Source organism: Mytilus californianus, unplaced genomic scaffold (genome assembly GCF_021869535.1).
Source record: "Mytilus californianus isolate M0D057914Y unplaced genomic scaffold, xbMytCali1.0.p SCAF_9, whole genome shotgun sequence".
NCBI classification, from domain to species: Eukaryota; Metazoa; Mollusca; class Bivalvia; order Mytilida; family Mytilidae; genus Mytilus; species Mytilus californianus.
In genome coordinates this window covers 72131620-72157912 of record NW_026262745.1, presented here as the reverse complement: position 1 = coordinate 72157912, position 26293 = coordinate 72131620, and the positions used below count along the sequence as shown (strand labels likewise).

The 26293-nt window shown below is 31.6% G+C and overlaps 2 protein-coding genes across 4 annotated transcripts in view; one reads left to right on the top strand and one right to left on the bottom strand.

The window, feature by feature from the left end:
• The window catches only part of LOC127716068 (pre-mRNA cleavage complex 2 protein Pcf11-like), a 42614-nt gene extending 33023 nt beyond the window's left edge, over nt 1-9591 (bottom strand). For both annotated transcript variants that reach the window (XM_052222156.1, XM_052222157.1), the window contains exon 1: nt 9319-9591. In XM_052222156.1, the coding sequence (XP_052078116.1) occupies nt 9319-9468 (150 nt within the window). In that variant the 5' untranslated portion in view covers nt 9469-9591. The remainder of the gene's footprint in view (nt 1-9318) is intronic.
• Nucleotides 9592-13385: 3794 nt separating this feature from the next.
• Nucleotides 13386-25545, top strand: LOC127716648 (ras-related protein Rab-30-like). Of its 2 annotated transcripts, none has more exons than XM_052222889.1 (5): nt 13386-13568; nt 15100-15187; nt 15822-15905; nt 16292-16475; nt 18220-25545. In XM_052222889.1, the coding sequence occupies exons 2-5, from the start codon at nt 15101-15103 to the stop codon at nt 18471-18473; spliced, it is 609 nt and encodes a 202-aa protein (XP_052078849.1). In that variant the 5' UTR covers nt 13386-13568; nt 15100; the 3' UTR covers nt 18474-25545. The 2 variants fall into 2 exon arrangements, with proteins under 2 accessions (XP_052078849.1, XP_052078848.1); XM_052222888.1 differs by having other exon boundaries at nt 13386-13577.
• Nucleotides 25546-26293: the final 748 nt, after the last annotated feature.

Below are 26293 nucleotides of genomic sequence, written 5' to 3'. Positions count from 1 at the left end.
AACCATATTTCTTTCTTGTATATGCTGTAATCCTACAGAAAGACATATTTGAATCTATTACAGCTATTACTTCTTTAACATAACCAACACAAGGGGAATTAAGTACATTCTAAGTGTAAATGAGCCCAAAAATTGCAACAGATTTACTAATGTGCATTTTGTGCTTGGCAATGAGCAACAACAAACAAAACTGTTATGCATGTGTACGGACAACATATATTCAAATTGGACCATCATGACCATGACTTCTTTTTATTTAAATTCTACTTAAAGTTCTTGGCATGTGTAGATTTCATGGTCATCTCATTATATTGTAATCCAAAAAATTTTCAAAAAATAAACTTAGATCTGCAGGAAGACATGCCAAACCAACTATACACATTACTTTGACTATAAGTAAACCACTCCTAAATGCTGAGTTGTTGGTAGAGAAGCAACAAATTCCAAATTTTAAGTCTGGATTGACCAACCCATACTTTGCCATTGAACAAGACATCCCCTAATTGTGACACAGGAAATAAACAAAAGACCACACAGGCAGTGTAAGAACATTGCACTTAAGTGTAAGATAGATGTTTACTTTTTTCTAAACATCAACAAGAATATCCTCAACAGCAAGTGTGATTGATTGACTGTTGATATTTAAAGTCCCTTTCAGCACTCTTCCCTATATCAGACTTGTTTTTTTTATTGGTGGAGGAAGCTGGAGTGACTGCAGAAAACATGTGTTGTTCAAACTTCAAATATTTTAGGCAGACTGGACAGTGGTACACACCATGAAAAAAAAATACTCCCAAAACCAACACTCTCATCTGAGCAAGAGTACTCTAAAAAGAACTCATTTCAAAGATTGCAATCTTTTTCTTGTTTCTATCTGCACTTGCTGAACGGCAATTATTAAATGCTGACTATTTCAAAACTTGTTTATAGATGAATAAATTCATAATTTAAATCCTTTAAATGTGTCTGTTCAAAGCCAGGACATGTCTGGGAGTTGCCAGTCTTTTGTCTTGCCGATTGGTAAACCTTCATTGCTATTTTGGATTTGTTCCCTTGTATCCATGGTATCGATGTGTCCTGTAGTTATTGAAAGCTGCTGGAAGTGGTCAAAATCTTCAGGTAGCTGGTGATGAGGTCATTGCAGCTAGGTTTTTCACACAAATGAGTAGCCAAATCAATCAAGGCTGTACAGAAGAATAGTCAGATCAAAAAAATGGAATGGTGTCGTTTCTATTGTCTTAAATTTGTTAAGTCTAAGAGTGTATCCTCATGACTAGTAATTACTTCAGATCATGAAATCTTGAGCCTGCAGTTTAGTGAATGCACATGATGCTTTTCTTATGTTTTTTACGTCGTCGTGTTGCAATCTAAATTCAACATATCCTTTTACTGAGTACATGTCATGTGTACTCATCTCAATGATAAAGACGATACAGTTTGAATCTAAATTGATTTGAGCTGTTTAAGATCACAAATAAACACTTATCAACGGTATATTGTTTTTTTTGTAATGTAATTGCCAATGCATTTTACAACTGAGCTCAAGTTAAATTTAAATCATAAATTATTTATGAGCATTACTGCCATGACTGCAATGTTAACATCCTTGTCCATTGGTCTTCAGTGGATAGTTGTCTCATTGGCAATCATACCATATTTTATGAAAATTTGCCTTAGCAAGTATTTGAATGTTAATTTTTCCACGGGAATTAGTATTATCAACAAGTGAGTTTAAGTGTTAAGCAGTAATTTCACAGGATACATCCAGTATTGCCTTACTGATATTGTGAAAAAATCCAGATATTTCAAAAACGGTACAGTGTAGTTATCAAATCCTAGCTAAGAGTTCTCAGCATCCATAGCCAATTCTGGAACTTCACAGAAATGTCTTTTGTACAAATTTTTCTGCATGTACATGTATTTGTCAAAATGAGAAGAATGATAACCGATCAAGACTTGCGTTAATTTTTGATTTAATGAGTTGTTAAAGCTGACAATAAGGGTTATAATTAGTCTCGGATTCTAGGTGATCTGGATTCAGATGCTTAAATTATTATATTATGGTTGCCAATTCTTTATTCATTGCTTCCACTATTAACCATGTGCACTGATACATGCGTATAGCTTTCATAAGTATTTCTCATATATAGTTGGCCTATTGCTAATGGTATCTGTAAGAGACTGACTCAAACAGGAAAACTAAACATTGACCAATGAACCATGAATTTAAGGTCAAGGTCAGATGAATCCTGCCAGACAGACATGTGCACCTTACAATCATTTCATACACCAAATATAGTCACTTTTAACTTATACTCTAGTATCTGAGAATAGGACCAAACTACGGAAACATAACATTGACCAATGCAATAAAAGAATGAGCAGAGGTCAAGGATGGATGAAACCTGCCAGACAGGTTCACCTTACTACAACCATTCCATACTGTACACCCAATAAAGTTGACCATTTGCTTATAGTATTTGAAAAATACAGACCAAAACATGTTCAACTTACCATTAACCAATTCAATAAACCATGAAAATAAGGTAATGGTCAGATGAAACCCACCAGACTGACATGTACACTTTACAATTGTTTCATACACCACATATAGAACTTTGATTAACTGATAATAGTATCTGACAAACAAACCTAATCATGTTACATTAACCTTGATCACTAATCCATGAAATGAAGTCAGGTGAATCCTGTCTGACACAGTGACAAGACATGTAGACCTTGCAAGGAACCCATATACCAAGTCTAGTTATCCTATTTCTCATGATAGCAAAGTGAGAAATTCACAGGACAAAAAAATTTGTATGAATATATAATAAATTATAAAAAAAACTGTAAGCACTGCGCCTTCTTCGGAGAAGGGCCTGGGTATACTTAAGAAAAGTCTTATATTTTATATCCATTATTGGAGATGACCTTTTCATCTTTCATTTCCATATTTCAGATCTAGAACATATATGTATTTCTTGGAAAGAAATGTGTGGGTGAAAATTTCGACTGGCAGGAATAGCTTCCTGACCAATATATATATTTTTGTACATATGATTGACATATGAAGATGCTTTTCCAAAATCTGTCTTTTTCTGAAGTTTGCAAAGAAAATTCAAAGCTTACTGAAGTTATTATGTTGTAAATTCTGGTATTTTAAGAGACCAAACAGCCAATTACATACTAGTGTATGTGTGTTACAGATTTGTTATCTCATTAGGAACATAGTGAATAATTGCCACATTTTCTCTCTCCTTATATTGTGTAATTTCCATATGATCTTGTTGAACTGCAATATGTCATGCACATCTACCTCTTTTTTTATTCTCATACAGAGGGAAAAGCTGCACATTTTACATCTAATATGTCTAGGGATCCAACCTACCACAATATGAAACACGACTGTACGCCGGCACTAAATGGACAATTGAGCTAAAATTTAGGGGCTAGCCAAAAATTTTGTCTGGGCTACTTGGCCCCTCCAAATCTTTTCCCCCCGTTTTTAACAATAAATTTTGTCCGTTCCTTAATTAGTCTGAGCAAGAGTATTCAATGTATGATCATGATGATGTTTAAAACAATTTTATAAGTACAACGAAGAATTCAAATATAAAATTTCCGAGCTACGTGTAGTGCTTATCTAACCAATATGTGTACATGTATTCTTGTCCTGAATATGATAGAAACGTTCTCTTGCAATTCAAGTACACTGTATTGGTAGTGCAAAAATGTATTTGAGACAGGTCATTCACAAGGTCGTCGAACATTGGGCAAAGGCCAGTAAAAATTGGTTTGGTCCAGTTACAGCAGATTCCATTGAGTGTGTAGCCAAAGCTAATATCTTTGGTTAGCTTGCTTGTTAGCTGAACCGTGAAGTCATTATTAGGTCAGGTATACTACCCTCCTTTCGAAGTAGCATAGTCCAACAGACAGATTGATTGGTTTTCTGTCGGACTAGTCTATTCTTAAAGTATGGTAGTTTACCTAACCTAACAATGACTTCACGGTTCAGCTAACAAGCAAGCTAACCAAAGATATTACCTTTGGCTACACACTCAATGGAATCTGCTGTAAGTGATATGCATTACTGGACCAAATGACCAGTAAATTTTTTATTTGTCCAAACCATATCAGTAAATGTCCTGTAAAAATGTCCAGTTGATTTCTCAAAGCCTTGGGAACCACTGTTAGACTTTATCTAACATTAAACAATGTAACAACTCTACAATTACAATATTGTCAAGGTGATACACAGTCATGACAGTTATACAAACAAACATAAGGAAACAAAAACAATATGACACATGTGCAACTTTCAATGAGGAATTTAAACAGTGCTTTTTCAGACATGTCAGAACATAAGGAATCAACCATAACATTTTTGGACCTAAACAATGTTTTTTCTATCACTCCACTTATCAATCTTTCATTTTATATTTCATTGCATTTGCCAAAAATATATAAATAAGATGTGGTATGGTTGCCAATGTGACAACTTTCTACCTGAGACTAAAGGATGAGGACGTATAGGGCATGATAAAAATAACTCCTATATCATGTATAAATGAGTGTGGTATGTGTATATGTCAATGGGATAGCAACCCAATGACATGCATGTACATTTGTAAATACATTGTAACTAAAAGACCTATATCTATTTGTACCATTATTAGACAAAATCATGCAATTTAGAGCCAACATTGGAAAAGCAAACATTATGGCCTATGGTTGCTGTCTGTCACATTTGTTTTACTTTTATTTTGTCATACAGTTGTAAATTGGGCAGTTGATTTTCTCATTTGAATTGTTACATTTTGTCATGTCTAAGACTTTTCAAGGCTGAATATATAGTGATGGCCCATGGGTTTGCTCATTGTTGAAGGTCATAGAGACCTCTAGTTGGTTACATTCACTTGGACTCTGGTAAATAGTTGTCTCATTGGCAATCATACATGTACTAAAATCATTAATAACTCGATCTCATTGAGATGGGAGCCATCTCTGTGGGCCCCGCTGTGAATAATGTGTGGTAAAAAATTTATATCTTTATCATTGGACATGGGGTTGTCAACTGAAACCAAAGTTTTTGACCTTGACCTTTGACCTAGGAAGTTGTACATAAATTATGACACATCTTCTGGTGTTGGTTTATATACATGTCAAGTATAAACTTTGAAATCATGGCAGTTCTCAAGGTATAGAGGGGACACGATCTTTACCATAGGACATGGGGTTGTCAACTAAAACCAAAGTTTTTGACCTTGACCTTTGACCTAGGAAGTTGTACATAAATTATGACACACCCTCTGGTTTTGGTTTATATACATGTCAAGTATAAACTTTGAAATCATAATGGTTCTCAAGATATAGAGCGGACAACAATCTTTACCATAGGACATGGGGTTGTCAACTAAAACCAAAGTTTTTGACCTTGACCTTTGACCTAGGAAGTTGTACATACATTATGACACACCCTCTGGTGTTGGTTAATATACATGCCAAGTATAAACTTTGAAACCATAATGGTTCTCTAGATATAGAGCGGACACAAATTGTTACGGACGGACGGACAGACTGATCACTATAGGGCGTCCACCATTCGGCGGGGCCCTAATAAATATTTTGTCTATCCATTTAAGTATGGGTTAGGTGTTGTCACTGTCAGTGTTTACAGTTGATATATAATGGTTTATTTTAGACAAACATAACCAAAATTACTGTGTAAATGATGTGTATTATCCATAACTTCAAAAAGGAAATCCATGTGTAGACTACGGCCAAAAAACAAAGGTGCGTTTTTGGTTGCATGCCTAAAAAAAAAGGTCAGTAGATCAGGATTTATTTCTTCTTCAATTGATCTCATCATGAAGTTCTTTGAACTGTTGTCCAAATGTTTTCAATGTGAAACTGTCATGAACATTTGTAAATTAGGTTTATGGTTGCATTTCATCGACTGAACTGTTATAAGAACACTGCTATTTATTTATTATCATTCACGGACCCAGATGATTTTGAAACATGATAAAGGAAATGCTTTTCTCAGATCACAGTGATTTAGAGATTTGCTAAAAGAAGAGCTTTATTACAATCACACATAATATTTCCCTTTTTTTTAAAATAAAGTTAGGGTCGGTTGGGCAACTGTAAACACACATATTTTTTTTGCCTCACAATAGGCATATATATTTTTTTATGAATAACCTTTGACAGTGTTTTGATTTAAATGCATCTAATCATAACGGTACATGTATGTTCACAGTTGTCTGTTTTCTTATTATTTTAATATCTACATGTAGCTGCAATTTAACTACATAGCAAGTGTTAATGTAAAATGAATATACATGTACATGTACATGTAGCCTGTTATGTACAAGACCAATGTGTGGAGTCGGATTTTAACGTGCTTGTTCCTATGGTAACAGTCTGCAGGAAGACATTTCACCCTACCTGGACACTTTATTCGGATTTCAAGTCAACCAGAATTTGCTTTTACTCCTTAAAGCAGCATGCTTGGCAGAGAAGCAGCAAATACCAATTTTTAAGTGTTTCATTTGACCTAACTAGGGGTTTGAACCAACGAAATCAAGCAGTAGAGTATCACATTCTACCACGAGACCACTAAGGCAGTTCATGTACTATTGACATTCATTACTGTTTAAGTATTTTTCTTTGCCAAAATGGCTTAAAAGTATGCCAGAGACTTTTTTCCTCAGATTCTATGTTGCTAAAAGTTTTGAACAATAGCCAACTTTTTTACAGTATTCATTATTGATTTCAATTGTCTGCATATAAAATTAAAGCACTTGTTCAAATGATATTTGTGTCAGGGCCAGGGGTTTTTCTGGGTATTTTGGGAAAAAGGACCCTGGCCAGTTTTGGGAATTTTTTCACACTCTTTTCAATGAAATTGGGAAAACAGCAAATACACCAGATTTGAGTTTTAGTGTGTTTAGTTCATTAAAAGTTATCTTTTATTGTGAAAATAAAGTAAGAAACTTCCAGAAATTTACTGGCCCTTCAAAATTGAGAAGAAATTACCTCTTGGAATTGTAGTTATATGTTTACACTATAAAAACATCTACATGTAATATCAACATTTATTAATGATTAGGAAAATTACTGTCACATTTTATTGGATTTTGACATGAAAATTTGTGAACTAAAAGTAATTTTGAGTTTCTGTATAAAATATTTCCTGCTTTTTCTTTTTTTTTCCATATATCTTTTGGTTTTCAATTCGAGTGTTTATATTTCATCATCATAGATGTATTTTGTCACCTGCCTGGAATTATTATTTTTTTTATTGTATTTGATCGGCAAACCATGAATTACCCTTATCTGCCCCCGGAATCTGACCCGGTATTGTAATTGTCTTCATTTCCGGTTTAAGGCATCCATTGTTTTTCAATGTTGTTTTTGTCAGTCATATGCGATTTTACTCAGATTTACACATTACTTGTTGGCGATTTTCGGCATAAAGCTAGCGGTTGAACAAAATGAACATCGCTGTCATGAATATTAAAGATGAAAATAAATTTTGAGATCGTTTGGGAATTTTGCTCCGAAAATTGGGAAAAAATGTAGGGTATTTGCCATTGGGAATGGGTCAGAATACCGGACCCTGTGGAATGCTAGAAAAATCCATGAGGGCACTAATAAAAAAAACTAAATTAAATTCAACAAACATTTAATGTACAGTGTATGCTATAAAGTATCTTCTAATCCTGCAATATAAATACATTTCAAATGTTGTTACATTTTAATGGTTACGAAGAACTGAATCATATTAAAGGCCTCATTATGAAGTAACCTTATTTCAATTTTCAAAATATAACTAAAATGGGATAAAGATGAAGTGAATCAATTTTTAAATTTAACTTATATTACTTTAAAGCCAAAAATAACATATGCATGTTTACAGTTACAAGATCCATCTAAGGCCTAAAAAAAAAAATCTGTGTTTCCGGTAACATCATTTTGAAAAATAGGGTCGGAAGGTCGAATATTTTTTTTTGACATTGTAAACGAAATCCGGAAATTATCATGGTTTTTCCAAGTCCAGGTCCGTAATTAGTTTCAAATACCGGAAGTGCGGCCATTTGCAATGTTTTTGAAGCACCTGCTGTGCAAATTTCTTGGATTTTAACCTATTTGGAATACCTGTTGACATAAATAAAATGTTTTACTGGCTTTCTGTGCCATTAGAAGCAAGTTAGATAAATAATTATGTCGATTAACAGAAGCCTGTGTCAAAAACAGGGTCGGTTGATACCATATTTTTTTTTTGAAGATCCAATTAAAAAATTAGGGTCGGGGCTAAAAAAACAGGGTCGGTCGGGTTTCCGGAAACACAGATTTTTTTTTTCTCTGCCTAAATGGATTTTTCAGTGCCTAGGCCCAACACATTTAATCATCATAATTGACAAAACAAAACGTTTCATAACTTTTAATTTTTTCTTTTAAAACTTTTATGCTACTTGTTATGATCATATTGAAGATAAAATTGACCAAATGTCTGCAATAGTTACTATGATCATTCAATATTTTGCTACTTCTGAATTTCCAATTAATTTACTTGAAACACTGGAAGTGTGGTATAAATCAGAGAAATATGTTATTTGTGGAATTTGCAAATACATTTTTGTAACTGTAATCTGACATTTTTATTTTACCTTTTCTTAAATTTGGACAGTTCTTAAAACAATTTGATCGGAAAAGTGTTGACAGCTTCCTTTTAATCTAAGCATAGTTAACTATAAATTGATTTTATCGTTGACATTTTCTTTAATGATCTTAAAAGCTTGACAAAATTTTGAAGTGAAACTTTGGTAGTATTTTTTTAGGAACACAAACATTCCCTGTAGCTCAGGCATGGCACTGCAGACAAATCAACCTCACTCAAATTGACAAATGTTTTGGAGTACTTCTGAATTAAAATACATATCATCACTAATGTGTCGGGATGAAATATGGTTGTATTTGAAAAACGGTCAGTGTTATGCATATGGTCATGGATTTTCAATGTTCTGTAAGTGTAGTCCTTTAGATTAATTGCATGTAGACAGCGTGTTAAACAGACGAGTTATATAATGAAAAGGATATTTGTTACATTGGTATATCTGTTCGGGTATGTGAAGCTTTGAAACGTCATAACCGTTTAAGAGCGTGTCCTGAAACTTGCTCTGGGCAGGTCAAGGTCATAGAGGCCATATGGGCAATGATCTCATTTCACATATAACAATGCAATTATTTTGTTATATTTTATGATGAAATGAATTAAAGACAAAAAATAATGATATGTAAGACTTAAACCTCTTGTAAATGAGTCTCTATAACTTGAACTATCTTTGCAGCGTGTGTTTCGTTGTCTTCCGCCAACATGGTCAACATATTTATCAACGGTTTACTGTTTTGCGTGAGATCCGCAAGGGAATTTCTGTATTCTTCAATAACGTCGTCCATCTTATTCTCTGGATATGTATAAATAAATGTCTATCACAATAAATGTTCTAAAATATTCTTCATTTTAACTTCTTCATGTTCGTGTATGTGTCTGTTTTACAAATGGCGATGGTCAGGTGACTACAACGTAATCGATTTGTTAAATACATTTTCATTGGGTAAAAGGAGGAAGTTTGCAAAAACCAATTAATTTACCCGTTACATTTATTTACGTTTTACTTTTTTCATTATTATTTTAGGAAATAGGAACTTAAGGAAATTTCATGATAAATTTATATTACAATTTGTTTAATGTTTAAAGTGTTTTCTGTATTTTTATGTCCTTATAATATTAATTGACTAAATACCACAATATAATTTATCAAAGTATAAAACTACAACGGCTCAATATCAGATAGTGTAACATAAAATAGAGTCACAGACATTTACCATTGACCAAAAAATTGTCGTAAATGTAGGTTGAATAATGAAAATAAAATAGTAATGAATAATAAAACTGGTAAGTTGGAAGTTGGTTCAACCGTTGTAATAAATCTGTGATGGTCACTCACATTTCCTTTCCTGCTGTTCCTGTTCACCCGTTGTTTTGTGACAAAATGTAATTTATAAAATTGAAAAGGGAAACGGGGAATGCGTCAAAGAGACAACAACCCAACCAAAGAGCAGAAAACAGCCCAAGGCCACCAATGTGTCTTCAACACAGCGAGAAAATCCTGAACTTGGAGGCGGGCTTCAGCTGGACTCTAAACAATAATGTATACTAGTTCAGCGAAAATGGATGTCGCACAACTCAGAAACATATAAATGAACCAAAATTTCATATTAAGTATTGTCCACGGACACTAATTCATAATGAAATACTGTCCAGGACAATATTTCATTGTGAAATATTGTCCTTGTTCATAAAATTTTGTCACACCTTCTGGCCAATAGTCATGCATGTTCACTATAAATTACTGTCCATGACAATATTTCACTGTGAAATTCTGACCATGACAATATTTCCCTGTAAAATCCCTGAAAATATTTCTTAATATAATTATATTTCTTAATATAATTATGTCCTCTGCCTTGAAATTGTTAGCATTTCTGGATTTTTTTAAAATACTTTTTCATGAAAAGTATGTGTATAACCACAAATTGCTGCATAAATTAATTATGAAGGTTTGTTTGTAATAATCAATCAAATTAAATTCCTACTATCAACTAGAAATACTGTGAGCACTGCTCAAATAGACCCCCTCTCCAAAAAAAAAACTGATGCATACGCATGCAGTGGTACTCATTGACACAAAACATGAATAATTTGACACTTTAAGGATACCTCAAGTTTAACTAAGTTTGTGGCCTTGATTTTTCACCTTTACATTTCTTTCTTGTTCACAGTACACCTTCTTCTGATGAACGTCAATGACCGTGTTTCAAGTATCTCAAATATCTATCAAAGCATACACATTATAGGTTATGGATAATAAGATTATATAACCGTCAAGAGTGTGAAAAATGGACAGTTATCCACGATTTTTCAAATAATAAAGTGCTTTAACTCCGCAATGTCATATCAGAAATAAATAAAAAAGAAAGGAGTTTATTTGAAAGATATAAACAAGTCACCAAAGTTTCACGAAAACTGCTCGAAGTGTTTTCGAGTTATTGTCCGAAAACAGAAACAACCCCCCTTTTTATGAACAAAGTCTCAAAACTCCAAAACGTAAAATCAGGTTTTTTTTAAATCGAAAGGTAACTTGTCAATATATATAAACAATTCACCTAAGTTTCATGAAAATTGGTGAAAGCGTTTTTGAGTTATTGTCCGAAGTGTTGACGGCGGACGGACGGCCGGACGGACTGACAACGGTATTACATAGGTGCTGAAAACAAATTGTAATAGGTCCCAAGCAGGTTCAGGAATTACATAGTGTTAACTTTTTCTCTCCCTCTCTCCCAATCTCTCTCTTATTAAATCCGCATCTGCTTTTTATGTTTCAAGATACTGCGACTAATTTTACAAAAATTATCACGATAAATAATACTCGTAAGTCATGAACATTTCATCATAACTTACGATCGATTTTAGTCAGTTTCACAAAAAAATCTTATGATTAAAGTTGATCTTAAGTATACTGATATTTTCATGACTTACGATCAATTATAATTAACTTTAGTTGTAAGGTTTTTTGTGAAATTGCTGATTCGTATGTCATAACGTTCATTTCATTATATAAATTGTCGGAATTGATAAAGTTGGCATATTTTGAAAACTAAAAATAATTGCAACAAACTTTTTTTCTCAATTTCCGTCAGAAAGATGTGGACTGCCATGGTTATCAATTAAATTTATAGTAAGATCCTACAATATACCGTGACAAATATACGAGGGTCTGGATAGCAGGGTCCTTCGTTTCTGTATTCTTTAATTGTTTGCCTATCATTTTATATTCTTTATATTTTAGCACACCATTATTCTCTATTCTTTATATTTTAGCACACCATTATATTCTTTATTCTTCATATTTTAGCACACCATTCTTGATTCTCTATATTCTTTTTTTTTTTCATCTATTTTTCTCTATCTTCTTTATCTTTTTTGCACAGTAATTTTTCCGTAGTATTGTCCCAATACGCTCTATTCTATAATCCCCATCTTGACCCTCATATATGTATATATATATATATATATATATATATATATATATATATATATATAAATATATTTACATACAGTGGAATAAAATGTTTTGTCATCGGTAAACTACTTGTCAATACTGTTTCCTCTAATTTTCACAAAGACCCCCTTTTTATATATTTGAAAGTCAGTCCCGGGAAAACAAACAGACCGGCATTCTGTAAAACTTAGTTACGGAAAGGAGGTGGAATTCAGAAAATAGAATCAAGCTCCGTAGTAACACAAGTAAGGGACACAATAAAATATTTACATTTTAAAAATATCACTGGGTATCATCAAGGAAATAACAGAGACAATATATTACTTCCATGGTATAATAAGCATTATACAATAATACAAAGGTATATATGTTGAAGAAATAAACAGTAAATACAATAGAGATACATAAAAAATAACATGTTGAAAATGTGGAGTGTATATTAAATGGAAGACCTTAAAATATGAGGAGGAGGGAGAAGGTTAATTGAGAGAACCCACTTCATAGTTTATAACTCTAACTTAGTAAATTTAGATCTCTCGATCTCTAATAAAAACAAGACAATGTGCCTTTGAATGCGTATTTGAAAAAAAAAAAAAATTTCACAGATAATTTCCAGTTTAAAAAAGGTATAAGATTATGTTTTCGGAATAATTATTGGTTTTCTGATAAAGATCGATCCATTAATGATGTTAATAAAATTGCTAAGTTTTGTAAAATTGAACAAGCAGTTCTTTTTTTAACAATACAAAACAATCATTTCCATATCAATCTTGCTGTCATCATTAAAACATACTACTTTTTGTACACATGTTACTATATGTTTATAATGTTCACTGCACGACTTAATTTGTCGTATTGATAAAAATTAATCTCTTGTTTAATTGTTATTATATTCACATAACATATTGTTTGGCTCCTTGAAATATTAACACTTGAAACTTGAAATTTTGAGTGTGATATTCACTATTCGATGTGTCCGGTTGCGTATGGAGCAGGATCTCAGGTTATATGAGAGCAAATATATGAGAGTAGCCTCCGCGGTTTTTGATGGAGTTTGTGTTGTTCGGTATTAAGTTTCCTATGTAGGGTTTTGTATACTGTTATTTCTTTTTATCGTTTATTTTGCCATTGTTTTGTCAGTTTTTCTCTCAATTTGAATCATGGTTGTCCATTTAGGATATCTTTCGCCTCTCTCTTTTCTTGAAATGTTATTAGGTTATTGGGTAAATCACTGTTATTGGTGAAGAATTACGTCCCCTTGATGATTAAAAACCAACATAATGACGGGGAATATATATAATCAAAACTTTAAATGTGTCTTTTAATGAGTCATTTCTAAATTAATATAGGATGATCTGCCCATAAATAGAGTATTTAAAACCCAACAGTTTAGTTTTATAATACATGGTTCGATCACAATAATCTGAAAAAAACGTTAGTAAGGTGAGCATAAATTATTTCCCGTCTGACAGTGACAGTGAAACTGAAAGGAAATGTGTAAAAACCTTTGTTTTTCTTTTAATTACGCATTGATTATAAAATCTAATTGTACTTTACTTAAAGGAAAATTGATGGATCACTTGACCATGTTTGTTCAAATGTGACTACATGTACAGGCCTAGGGTACACAAGAAGGTTCATTAATTTGTTTTTTTGTAACTTTTAATTTTACTGTGACTAATTCCTTTTGGGATTCTGTGTCTGGAGCGATTTTCTGATTTGGCCCCACATGCACTCACTCAGTGAATGGCCAAATCATAAAGTTACTCCGAAGACAGAACCCCAAAAGGGATTGATTGTACTTGAACACAATATGTTAGTATACTATTTCCAGATTTATATAAATGCTGGAAAGATTTTGTTTTATGCATGTCCATAAAGTAGACATATCTGGGACTAACAGAGGGTCTGGATGGAGTATACAGGAAAAATTATTATTGTTAGACGTCAATTGTACAAGTGCAGCAAATTCTCAGGTCTAGTGTCCAAGATTCTCAAATAGCTATATGGTTTTTAGAGAAAAAAGCGGTGTTCAAATATAAGGAATATAGAATAGAGATTATATAATAGGCAAAATATATAAGGAATAGAGAAAAATGGTTTGAAAAATTAAAGATTAAAGAAATACGATGTAACGTTAATATATAAGTCCTAGGACATATATTTAGCAAATTTTTATGCATACAACTTTGTACAGACATTTACCATTGACCAAAAAATTGTCGTAAATGTAGGTTGAATAATGAAAATAAAATAGTAATGAATAATAAAACTGGTAAGTTGGAAGTTGGTTCAACCGTTGTAATAAATCTGTGATGGTCACTCACATTTCCTTTCCTGCTGTTCCTGTTCACCCGTTGTTTTGTGACAAAATGTAATTTATAAAATTGAAAAGGGAAACGGGGAATGCGTCAAAGAGACAACAACCCAACCAAAGAGCAGAAAACAGCCCAAGGCCACCAATGTGTCTTCAACACAGCGAGAAAATCCTGAACTTGGAGGCGGGCTTCAGCTGGACTCTAAACAATAATGTATACTAGTTCAGCGAAAATGGATGTCGCACAACTCAGAAACATATAAATGAACCAAAATTTAAAAAAATGTACAAGACTAACAAAGGACAGAGGTTCCTGACTTGGAATAGGCACAAAAATGAGGCTGGGTTAAACATGTTTTGTGAGATCTCAACCCTCCCCTATACCTTTAGCCAATGTGGAATAAACAAACACACAGCAATACGCACAGTAAAATTCAGTTTAAAAGAAGTCTGAGTCCGATGTCAGAATAGGTCACAGAAGAAACTAGGCAAAATGATAATCATGATAATAATTAACATAAATTAACAAAGGACTACTAGCAGTTAATGACATGCCAGCTCCAGACCTCAACATGCTCAATTAGACTGATTGCAAGAATTTGTATGATACAATTTGAATTTTTATATATATATCATATCTATTTTTAGAATGGAAGATTACAAGTATTTGTTTAAAGTTGTATTGATTGGTGAAGCTGGTGTTGGGAAGACATGTCTCGTTAGACGGTTTACACAGGTACATTATACATTCAAATATTGTGTGACACTCTCAGTTAGTTGTTTCATAACTTTGTCAACTGAATCTCATTCTATGTACTGTTGATTATACTCTGAGTCTTTCATTATTACATGTATTTTATGATTCTTTTATACATTGAAAACCAGATTAAAGGGGGAATACTGAGATGATATTAAAGTTTAATAATGGCTAGTATTTTTATAAGCCATAAACATGATAAAGACTTGTTTCATTTTTGGAGTGGTGGACAATTAATCCCAACACTTCTATGAATACAGTCTGTTATTTTAAACTATCTGTTTTTTTCTCTCACTTTGTTCACTGCAGCTACCAAAAACTATAATCACCTAAAAAAAGCCAAACAAAAAACAAAAAAAATACCAATATACAATCCTTCTGACAAAAAGTAGAAATGTTTAGAAATTTTGTGGCTCATCAGATATATGATTGTGTAAATAAGATGTTACTTCACTAACCCCATGTTGATAAACAAAAAACAAACAGCTGAATCATGTCTTAATTGTCGTAGGCATATATGTCTAGTGAACTGCTGGCCTCTTTGAAAATTTCATTGAAATGGTCTTTAATAGATACATAATTATAAATGACTGATTTATCATGTTAATTTCAGGGACTATTCCCTCCAGGGCAGGGTGCTACAATTGGTGTAGATTTTATGATCAAAACTGTGGAAATAGATGGAGAGAAAGTAAAAGTAAGTACGGTAGTTTGTTAAGAGCTATTATCCCCCCTGCTTTTTGTTTTAACTTATACATGTAGCTTATAGGAAAGAGTTGTAGCATTGGATGTTAAAATGAACCAATGTGCTTGCTTGAATAATTGAATTTTTGTGTGAATAGTAATTGGACCAAGAGAAAGCATGTAATTTTCCATGTTATTTTGATGGACCAAAACACCCCTCCCCCTCTCCCTCATAAAAAAATCTAAGAATCCTGACACACACACCCTATTTTTTTTACTAGAGGCAGGAAACATACATAAATTTGTTTTGCCTTAATGTCTGCACAGTTGTGAAATATTGTAAATCATTTGCAGCAAACTCTCCCTGTTTTTATTGTTTATACTTTTTTCTATTTTTAGCTACAGATTTGGGACACAGCTGGTCAAGAGAGGTTCCGCTCAATTACCCAAAGTTACTACAGATCTGCAAACTCTCTTATTCTGGTTTATGACGTCTGCTGTCAAGCATCCTTTGATTCATTACCAACATGGATTCAGGAAATAGAGACATACGCCAGTACAAAGTTTTGTGGTTACTTAGTGGGTAGGTTTTAGATTACACATGGTTTAAAAATACCATTGTTAATTCATTATCAAACAAGAGATGCATTTTTCGTGGTTTTGCTTACTGTTGAAGGCAGTATGTTGACCTATGGTTGCTTTTAAAAATCTATGTCATTTTGACTAGGGTGGATTATTGTCTCATTTGCAATCATACCACATTTCCTTATTTTATATACATTACAAGTACAGATAGTCTGTCTTATTTAAATTGTAGTACACACTTCAATAAAAAATCTGTTTATCATACTTTTGATTCACTCCATACAATTGTAAAAAAATTCAAACAAGAAAACTAACAGCCTGATTTATGTACAAAACAATAAATGAAAAACAAATATGATATAACTACACACTTGATTTTACCTATTTATAATGAAACCCAGCTTTTTTTATGCCCCCGCCGTAGCGGAGGGGGCATTAAGTTTTACCCTTGTCCGTCTGTACGTACGTACATCCGTCCGTACGTCCCGAAATTGGTTTCCGTTCTCTAACTTGAGTTTGCCTCAACCAAATGTTATGAAACTTATACACAATGCTTATTACCACAAAACACAGATCAAGTTTGAATTTTGGTGGCGTCACTTTAACCGATCTAGAGTTATGCCCCTTTATAAAAGGAAATATTGCAAAATTTTTAGTTTCCGTTCTCTAACTTAAGTTTGCCTCAACCAAATGTTATGAAACGTATACACAATGCTTATTACCACAAAACACAGATCAAGTTTGAATTTTGGTGGTGTCACTTTAACCGATCTAGAGTTATGCCCCTTTATAAAAGGAAAAATTGCAAAATTTTTATTTTTCTTCTAAATATCAAGTTTATATAATATATTTTTAAAATTGGAGTTATCTTCCTTTGACCATGATTATAGTTGAATCAACTACAATCAATGCTTTATACAATGCAATGTTTAATTTTGACTTCCACTGATAAAACACAGATCAAGTTGAATTTGGGTAGTGTCACTTTAACCATTATTGAGTTATGCCCCTTTATAAATAGAAAGATTGCAAAATTTTTTAGTTTCCATTCTGTAACTGAAGTTTTCCCCAGCCAAACATTATGAAACCTATACACAATATTCATTACCACAAAACTCAGTAAGGATCAAGTACAATTTTTTTGTTTCAGTTCTCTAACTTGAGTTTGCCTCAACCAAATGTTATGAAACTTATACACAATGCTTATTACTACATAATACAGATTAAGTACGAAATTAGGTGGCAACACTTTTACCATTCTAGAGTTATGTCCCTTTATAAACATAAAAATTGCTGAATTTTTTAGTTTGTCTCAACCAAATGTTGTAAAACTTATACACAACTGTTCTAGAGTTATGCGTGTTTACAAATAGAAAAATTGCTGAATTTTTAGTTTCTGTTCTCTACTTAAGTTAGCCTCAACCAAATGTTATGAGACTTACACACAATGCTTATTACCACAAAACTCAGATCAAGTTCAAATTTGGGTAGCGTCACTTTTAACGTTCTTCAGTTATGTCCCTTTATAACTATATGATATGCAAGCGGGGGCATCATCTGTGTCCACATGTGGACACTATCCACATTTATTTATGTAGAGATTACTGTTATAATTACTTTTTCTTATTGAAAATTTTGCTGTTGGTGCAGTAATTTTCGCTCATTTTTACCAGTCAACATCATTTCTTAGTATAGCTGCAGAATTTAATTTAAAATTTTTCTTGCAATACATGTATTTACAGGAAACAAAACGGACAAAATCAATGACAAAGAAATACCAACACACATCGGACAACAGTTTGCTGACAGATATGAAATGGACTTCATTGAAACTTCGGCAAAGGAAGCTGATAATGTTGATAAACTTTTCTATACTATTGCCAAAAAACTGTCAAAAGAAGCCAAACAAGGGGAGTTAACTTCTGATGACACAACAAAGTTCAACACAGACAATACAACCAGTATTTCAAACTGTAGCGGGTGTTTGAAATTTTAAAGTATTCCAGTGAAGTTGTGGAATGGTATGTTCCAGTGAAGTTGTGAAATGGTATGTTCCAGTGAAGTTGTGAAATGGAATGATCCAGATAGTAATTGAATATGTGTAATATGAATATTTTGTTGAGATTGTTCTGAATGATTAAATTTTTTAGGGTAATTGGAATAATTTTTCTGTTTTTCTTTTACTGCATAATAGTACATGTACAGATAGATTCTTTTGCTGGTTTTGAAAAAAAACCAACACACACAAATAACTTTACACGTGTATGTACACAAAGAAGCTGCAAGCTTCCAATTTTACACAAATTACTATTTTAGTTTGTTTTTCAATTTAAGTTTTTCACAAATATATATTTAATTATTAAATGCAGGAATATTAAATTTGTACTCTTATTTGTAAAACAAAATCTTTTTTCCATATAGAAATGCCAAAAAATGTATTATGATTTGACTATATTTGACAGAAGGAACTGAAATCAGATAAACAGAGCAATTATTTTAACTGCCTTATGAGCATGATTATGTTATTCAAGAAATATTTTTATTGTTAATTGTAGTACTTCAATCCAGATATTAATTGATGTTTTTTCAAGAGTTTTGTTTGAAAGTCATACATGAGGGTAGTAATGCCCTTTACTGTCAGGCGTCAAACGGTAATTTTCGGCTACCGTTAGCGTCAAATTGGTTAAAATGTTACCGTGATTCGTCAAAATATCCTTATTGTGATTCGTCAGAGGTCTCAGATAATTATAATTACCGTTATTTTTGGAAAAAATTTAACGTGATTTGTCAAAATCAGTTGAATTTTTTATCATCTAAAAGAAAGTGTACATTTTATTGTCATGCACCAAAAATGACTGTTAACGTCGTTTGGCAGGAATTTTTACCGTTATTAGTCATGAAGGTACCCCCATTACGACTCTCATACATGTGTATTGTGGATTCATTATTAATCTTGGATACCAATTTTTGTGGATTTTGTGGATATAAGTAAACCACAAATTTAAATGTTCATTGAAGTAGAAATGTCCTATAAGCTTGTATGCAGACTTTGACAAAACCAGGAAATCAAATATCCATGAAAATACAGTTCATCCTCAATCCACTAAAATTGGTACCCACGAAAATAAATAAATTTACAGTAAAAAAAAGTACATGTAAATTGTTGTTGCTTTTTTAGGGGAAGTTTCAATTTAATAAAACATTGTGTCAATTTATGTGATAGATCACTTTTTTTTTTAATTGGCTAATAACCATTCAAGATATATGTGAAACTTCATTTTAGCCTGGAGTTCTTAGTGATTCCTCAGTAAATTTTCACTCTTTGCTGGTCCAAACTGTGTTTGACAGACTTTCAGATGTAGTTTTAAAGATCTTTTTTTTTTAACTGGTAACTGAAAATTATGTCAAGTAAAGGGTTACTTTATAGAGGAATCCAAAATTTTAATGAACTTTTAACATTGTGTGATGAACATTTGGAATGCCTAGGTATAAAAGAGTATTTGATTTTTATATTCAGCTATTTAAAGTGACATTACCAATCACTTAAAAGAAGAAAGACTTATAAATCCATTTGCAGTGAATGTGTATAATTAGGGCTGTTCCAGAATAAAACACATGGGGGGATGGGAGCCACTTTTTTTTTAAACCCCAATCACCCATAATATAAATTTTTATGTTTACATACAATTCTTACAAAATTCTAAGGAAAACTCACAAATAAATAATTTGATTACCTCCCCCCCACCATCAACTTCTGAACAGCCCTACCTGACAACTGGGTTGGAGTGCTTATTTTTACTATGTGCAATTTATTACTGAATATTCTGTTAAAATATATATTTACATTGTAAATAATTACTTCATGAATGTCTTTCATTACATTGTATGATCTGATTGGTCTATATGTTGTCACATGATTTCATCTCTCTATTCATTGGATGTAATACCAAAAAACAAACAAAAAGTGAGTTCAGTTTTCTAAAAACTGTTAAGACTTTTGCTCATGAATGTTAATGTCCTCAAATTAAAGATGAAACAGGTTTTCAAACTTAACCAGTTTGTTCATAGTCAGTATGTTTAATGTTATTAAAATGAAATTGTATCGTTATCCTTTTAAATTTGTAAATTGAACTTTACAATGAATATAAATTGAAAAAAATGATTGTTTATATTGAAATTACATCTAGGGTGGATGTAGTGTATAAAGGCTGGAACAATTTGTATTTTTTAATGGGGATTTAAATGATTTTTTTAGGTGCATCTCAGCTCTGGTATTTTTCAAACAACATCAGTGATTATTTTAATTTTTTGACAAACTTACAAGGCCACACACACTCTCAAAGCATGCTTTCTTCTAAATACAAAGATCTGTGTGCAATAATCATTGAATTCATATAAACATGTATTATATATCTTTATTCTCGTAAACCAAAGTACAATGGTATAGAGACATATACAAATAAATTAACATACATAGTACAAATGTTAACTACAAATAATTTAATTTTGGATGTAACGCGTCTGCTGATTGGCTGACGTTGTTTTGTTTATCAGCTCATAGACATAATTTAGTCATGTGACCTTGACGTCATCAACGTTTTTTCATTGTTTACTCCGGTTTAAAATGGAATTTAGAATTAAATTATAAGAAATAACTGTAATATTTTATCTGTCTATTCGAAATAACATAAAAAATGTGATGCACACTTTAAAATAACCCGCTACGCGGGTTATTCAGTGTGCATCACATTTTTGATGTTATTTCTTCATAGACAGAAAAAATATTACAGTTATTCCTTAAATGTAAAGTAGAGACATACAGTGGTTACCCAGGAAATTCAAGGCATTTAATAATTATTCTTATAAACTTGCACAGTTTGTTTAGTTCAGACGAGTTGTTGCTATTCATTAGACCTTGAAATTTTAAAATATTTGGTCTGATTATTTTAATTTTTGGACAAACTTACAAGGCCACACACACTCTCAAAGCATACTTTCTTCTAAATACAAAGATAGATCTATGTGCAATAATTATTGAATTCATATAAACTGACATCTCTGTATATGTTCATAAAATATTCACCATTGTTAACTTAATAAATTGGGTATTTATTGTGCCAAGTAGTTTTTTTCATTTCATTGTAACAAGCTTAAACATATTTCATCTGTTGTACAAATTTTCTTGCTTAGCTTAGAATTAGTACATTTATATGGATGCTAAGGACATGAAAAAAGTGTGTGTTTCCTATTGACTGACTTGTGATAGGTGAACATGCATGTATATTGTTGACACTCCCTCTCTTACAACTGTTAACTCATTTCCTAACATGAAAGATCAAATTGAATTTTACCTAGTGCTTTTGAAACATTTGTGAGAAATGAAGAAACCATATTCTCTAATTCTTAACTGATTTATACTCTCCCAGATGGACTGATTATTTTTCTCTAAGGGCTCTTCCAAACTGGGAAAATAAGAAATATATAGCAATTTCATGGATTTTGAAGATATAGGTGAACCACGAATTTCAATATCTATGTAGTACAAATTTTCTAAAAGGGGCATAAGCTACGAGATATATAAAAAAAATAAAATATGATTTTTATTTGTTCAATCATTAATGAAAGTAAAATAATGAAATGATAATTCACTTTTAGCAGCCTATTTGGTTCAATTTTGTCAAAATAAGCTAAGAAACGTCACTGATGAATTATTCACTTGCAAGTGAATAATTTGACCTCACTGAATCCGTATTCATGTGACTTTCAATTCAACCACTTAGCTGGACATGGTTTACATGTGTATTCAGCTATTAAAAGGAAAAGAATGTCAACATTGAAATTGAAACAAGGATGAACCATTAAATTGACTAATTCAATCCACAATAATATCATACTTATACAGATAAAAATGATGATAAACATACTTTTAAACCTACAATATGAAATCAAACAGACCTAGAAAAATCCAATTGCATGTGGTCACTATCTGTTTATACTTATATTTATGTTTATATTGGGTGATATGACCGGCGGCAGTCTTCGGAAGTCATCCAACGGTTAATTAGGTGGCGTCTAGACAAAAATACACATGAAATGTTGATACATATTATCGATTTCATGCATTGTTAATTGTTTATTTTAGACTTTTTGTAATTTGGATATACGTTTTAGTATGTTATAAATCAAATATGAGAATTTGAGTCAAATCAGTGAACATGAATTTTACAGCTAATGCCCCCTTAAGGCTTATGTGCAGAATTTGGTAAAACCAAATATCCACAAAGAATACAATTTTTCCGCAATCCACAAAAAATTGGTACCCCAAAAAAATAAATGAATCCACAAAATATCAAAGATTTAAAATATTGCTGATTTATCATTTTAAAGGTTAGTTGTCGTCAACAGAAAACACACATGAATAATGGTTGCTAAAATATGGTTATTCAAATTTTGTAAATTTGAAAGTTATTTTTGTTAATAGATTTTGTACCATTCAATTTATACACTTATAGGTAAAAAAAGTTGTATTAATTGTGCCATATTTTTTCTTACAATGAATAAAGTTACATTTAAAACCATAATTTATTAATTCATTTAGCTAAATCAAATTTAAATTTAAATATATCATTAGGAAATGTATTATCATCAATTTTCTTCAAGTTATTTTTAACTTTTGTGATTTTTGATTTTTTTTCTCTATTTTTATAGTATGAATAATAAGCTGTATTGAAAATTCGTCTGGATTTCAAAAATACTTTAGGCATGGAACATAGAGCTCAGGCTTCGACAACCTAAATATTCAAGTTAGATATGTAAAATGTTATAACATGTGAATAGATCTTTTTTGTTTATGCATATACTGTATGTTTCAAGTCCCAAAACTCCATGTAAATTAACATATTTTCATGGAACTTTCGTGCTTATTATGACTTCATGAAAATAACATTAATGTGTAAATTTTCAAAAAAATACATATTTCCTATCTAGTCTTTAATTTATCTATGAGTCGTTGTGATATTTATGAGTCAATGAATCCTGAATTGAAATTTTAGCTAGAAAAAGGGGCCATATTGAAAAAACTCCCTTTAATAGCATAATTAAATATAGCCCATTGACCCTCACTTCTCTTTTCATTATTTAATTTTATATCATTCATTTATCTATAGCTCAGTGTATCAAATCTTCATACATGTATTTTCTAATTATCTGATGAATTTTATTTTCAATTTTATTTTGTAATTATGGATAGTTTCACTGATAGATCATTTAAGTATTTTATGACAATTTCATGTTTTATTGAATGTTTTTATTTTTATTTTTATAGTAAATAAACAATTTATAAGATGTAGCTATTATATTTATACTGTAAACCAACTTATTTTCGTGACTTTTGTGAGTAGGAAAATAATGCAAATATAAATCGTCATGACTATTTCTAAATTCTAATAAGAAATCATCACCAAAGTTAGGAAATAGCAAACACAAATAATCAACAATCAAATAATAAAGAACTGGCAAAAAAGGTATCCGTGTCGAAGGCCGTACTTTGACCTATAATGGTTTACTTTTACAATAGTTATCAAAGGTACCAGGATTATAATTTAATACGCCAGACGCGCATTTCGTCTACATTTCTAAATTCTACAAATTGTGACTTCGATGGAGAGTTGTCTCATTGGCACTCATACCACATCTTCTTATATCTATTTGCATGAATAAAAGTATCTGCGAAAATGAGTTGATTTACAGTTTTTTTATGATCATGTAGTGAAGAAAGATACCAAAGAAACTGAAGAAGGCCAGTGGCCGAAACATCTTATAAATGGTTTATTTACGTCAATATTGTAAACTATGTTCCCTTTTGGAATTTCTACTCTAGAATGTTTTTTTTTAATTTTGTTAGTCCATCCAGAAGTTATTTTTGTCTTGGTTATTGACTGTTTTTATGCCTTAGTAGAAGAAACAAAAAGATTTGTTTTAAAACTGTTTTTTCTAAAGATACTACTTTTATAAAATGTTCTGACTTGTAATACTGAAAAAGAATGTATTTTTCACTTGTTTTTATTTCTTCAGCATCTCCTTAAGCAGAGAAAATTGTACTCTTGAAAAATTGTTTACAAAACAAAAGGCAGAGCTTAATATCATTAACATGCAAACATATAAGTAATTGATTGGTAACATCATTTGACAAACAAATTTGATGCCGTAATAAATAGTGTTAACTGTGACGATTTTAGCCGCTCTTTGTTGTTTTTCAGTCAGAAAGAGAACTTATAATGGTATTTTTAAGCACAGTATAAGAGATTGTTTTTGGTTTTGACAAGGGTTTTATCATGAATTCAACAAACAGGGACTTTTCTTTGTAATTTTTATATAGCATATTTGTATGATGATTTGAAAATGTAATTGCTTTTGGAAGACCGCTTTGGTTTTATGATATATTGTTTTATCCAGTTAATCAATTCTAAATGTTTACAATAATCCCTGCAAAAAGAGTGAAATGATTTTAAAGGGGCAATCAACACCAACATAACGAAAAGACAAACATGTCCACAAAACATTACACAGTAAACTAAAGATTAAGCAACACCAACCCTACAAGAAATGTAGTGTGAACTCAGGTGCTCCGGAAGGGTAGGCAGTTCCTGCTCTACTAGTGGCACATGTTAAGACTGGTCTTATTTCTGACCCCTTGGCAATAAAAATTAAGTGTCAGCATATTAGGAGTACAAATGCCCTGCAAGGGCAGCCATGATTTTGTGTACCAAAATACATAATGGTGATCTGTATAGATGGAAGGGGTGGTATAATCCAATATCCCATCTTAAGAGAATGTCACAATCTCTGCATGTTTAAAGAATCGTTGTAGCCTTGTTATCATAGAAAGAAATATACACCAAACCAGGAAGAATATACCCACAAAAATTAGATAAAACCACAGTACAAAGAGGTCATGTGACTGATGTAAGAGACATTTTTTTTTTAATTATTAACATTTACAAAAATCTGTTGATCTGATATTGTTGCAATGTAATGATAGTTTTTACATTAAAAAATTTCAAGTATTATTTTTTAGCATTTTAATTATTTCCCCTTGTGGAAGATATATAGTTTGGTTGATGATTGCTTAAAGTCGCATCAGTGCAAAAAAGGCTACATGGCGGTGATAGATAGATAGAAAGTTTAGGTATGCAATGGCTAATTTTTCAAGCATATTTATTTTTCAGAGCGACAATATAAAAAATGAAATAACATGAATTCTTAAAACAGTCAGGGGCATTACGTAAACAAGTAACTTTTAAAATTACCTATACAAGTTATGTTGCAAACGAGGCTATTTTAAAGATTACTTAAATAAGTAACTTTGGAAAATATTCTTTTTATTTTATGGGTGTCCATTCATACAGATTTTACTAGCTTTAACAAATTTTCATAGACATCTGGTTATTTTTCCCAAGAAATTTAAAAACTAATCCTCCTGAAACACTAATTGCCTTTCTGACGCACTTATCTTTCCTATCAATGCTTCTGGGTCAAAGATTGGTCTCTTGGGGCTATTAAAATAATTTTATAATTTTTCCTGAAAATCTTGAGGTAGACAGATATAAATAGATAGAAACTTGTGATTTAATTAAGAATTGAAGTTATTTATAATTTGTTACCCCAAACAATTACATATGTTCCTTGAATAATTGTAATTACTAATTCTTTCAAAGATGTTTAAAATAACTTGAACAAGTAATATCTTTGTCATTATTTTTAACGTAACCTTGTATCTTTATACTCCTTGCAAATTTAATAAATTCTTAATTTTAT

What these genes read in the sequence shown, in the direction of transcription:
- LOC127716648 (XM_052222889.1), top strand. Translation starts at nt 15,101, where the DNA reads ATGGAAGATTACAAGTATTTGTTTAAAGTTGTATTGATTGGTGAAGCT. An exon ending in TCGTTAGACGGTTTACACAG is followed by an intron (nt 15,188 to 15,821) that starts GTACATTATACA and finishes TGTTAATTTCAG; the next exon opens with GGACTATTCCCTCCAGGGCA. An exon ending in TAGATGGAGAGAAAGTAAAA is followed by an intron (nt 15,906 to 16,291) that starts GTAAGTACGGTA and finishes TTCTATTTTTAG; the next exon opens with CTACAGATTTGGGACACAGC.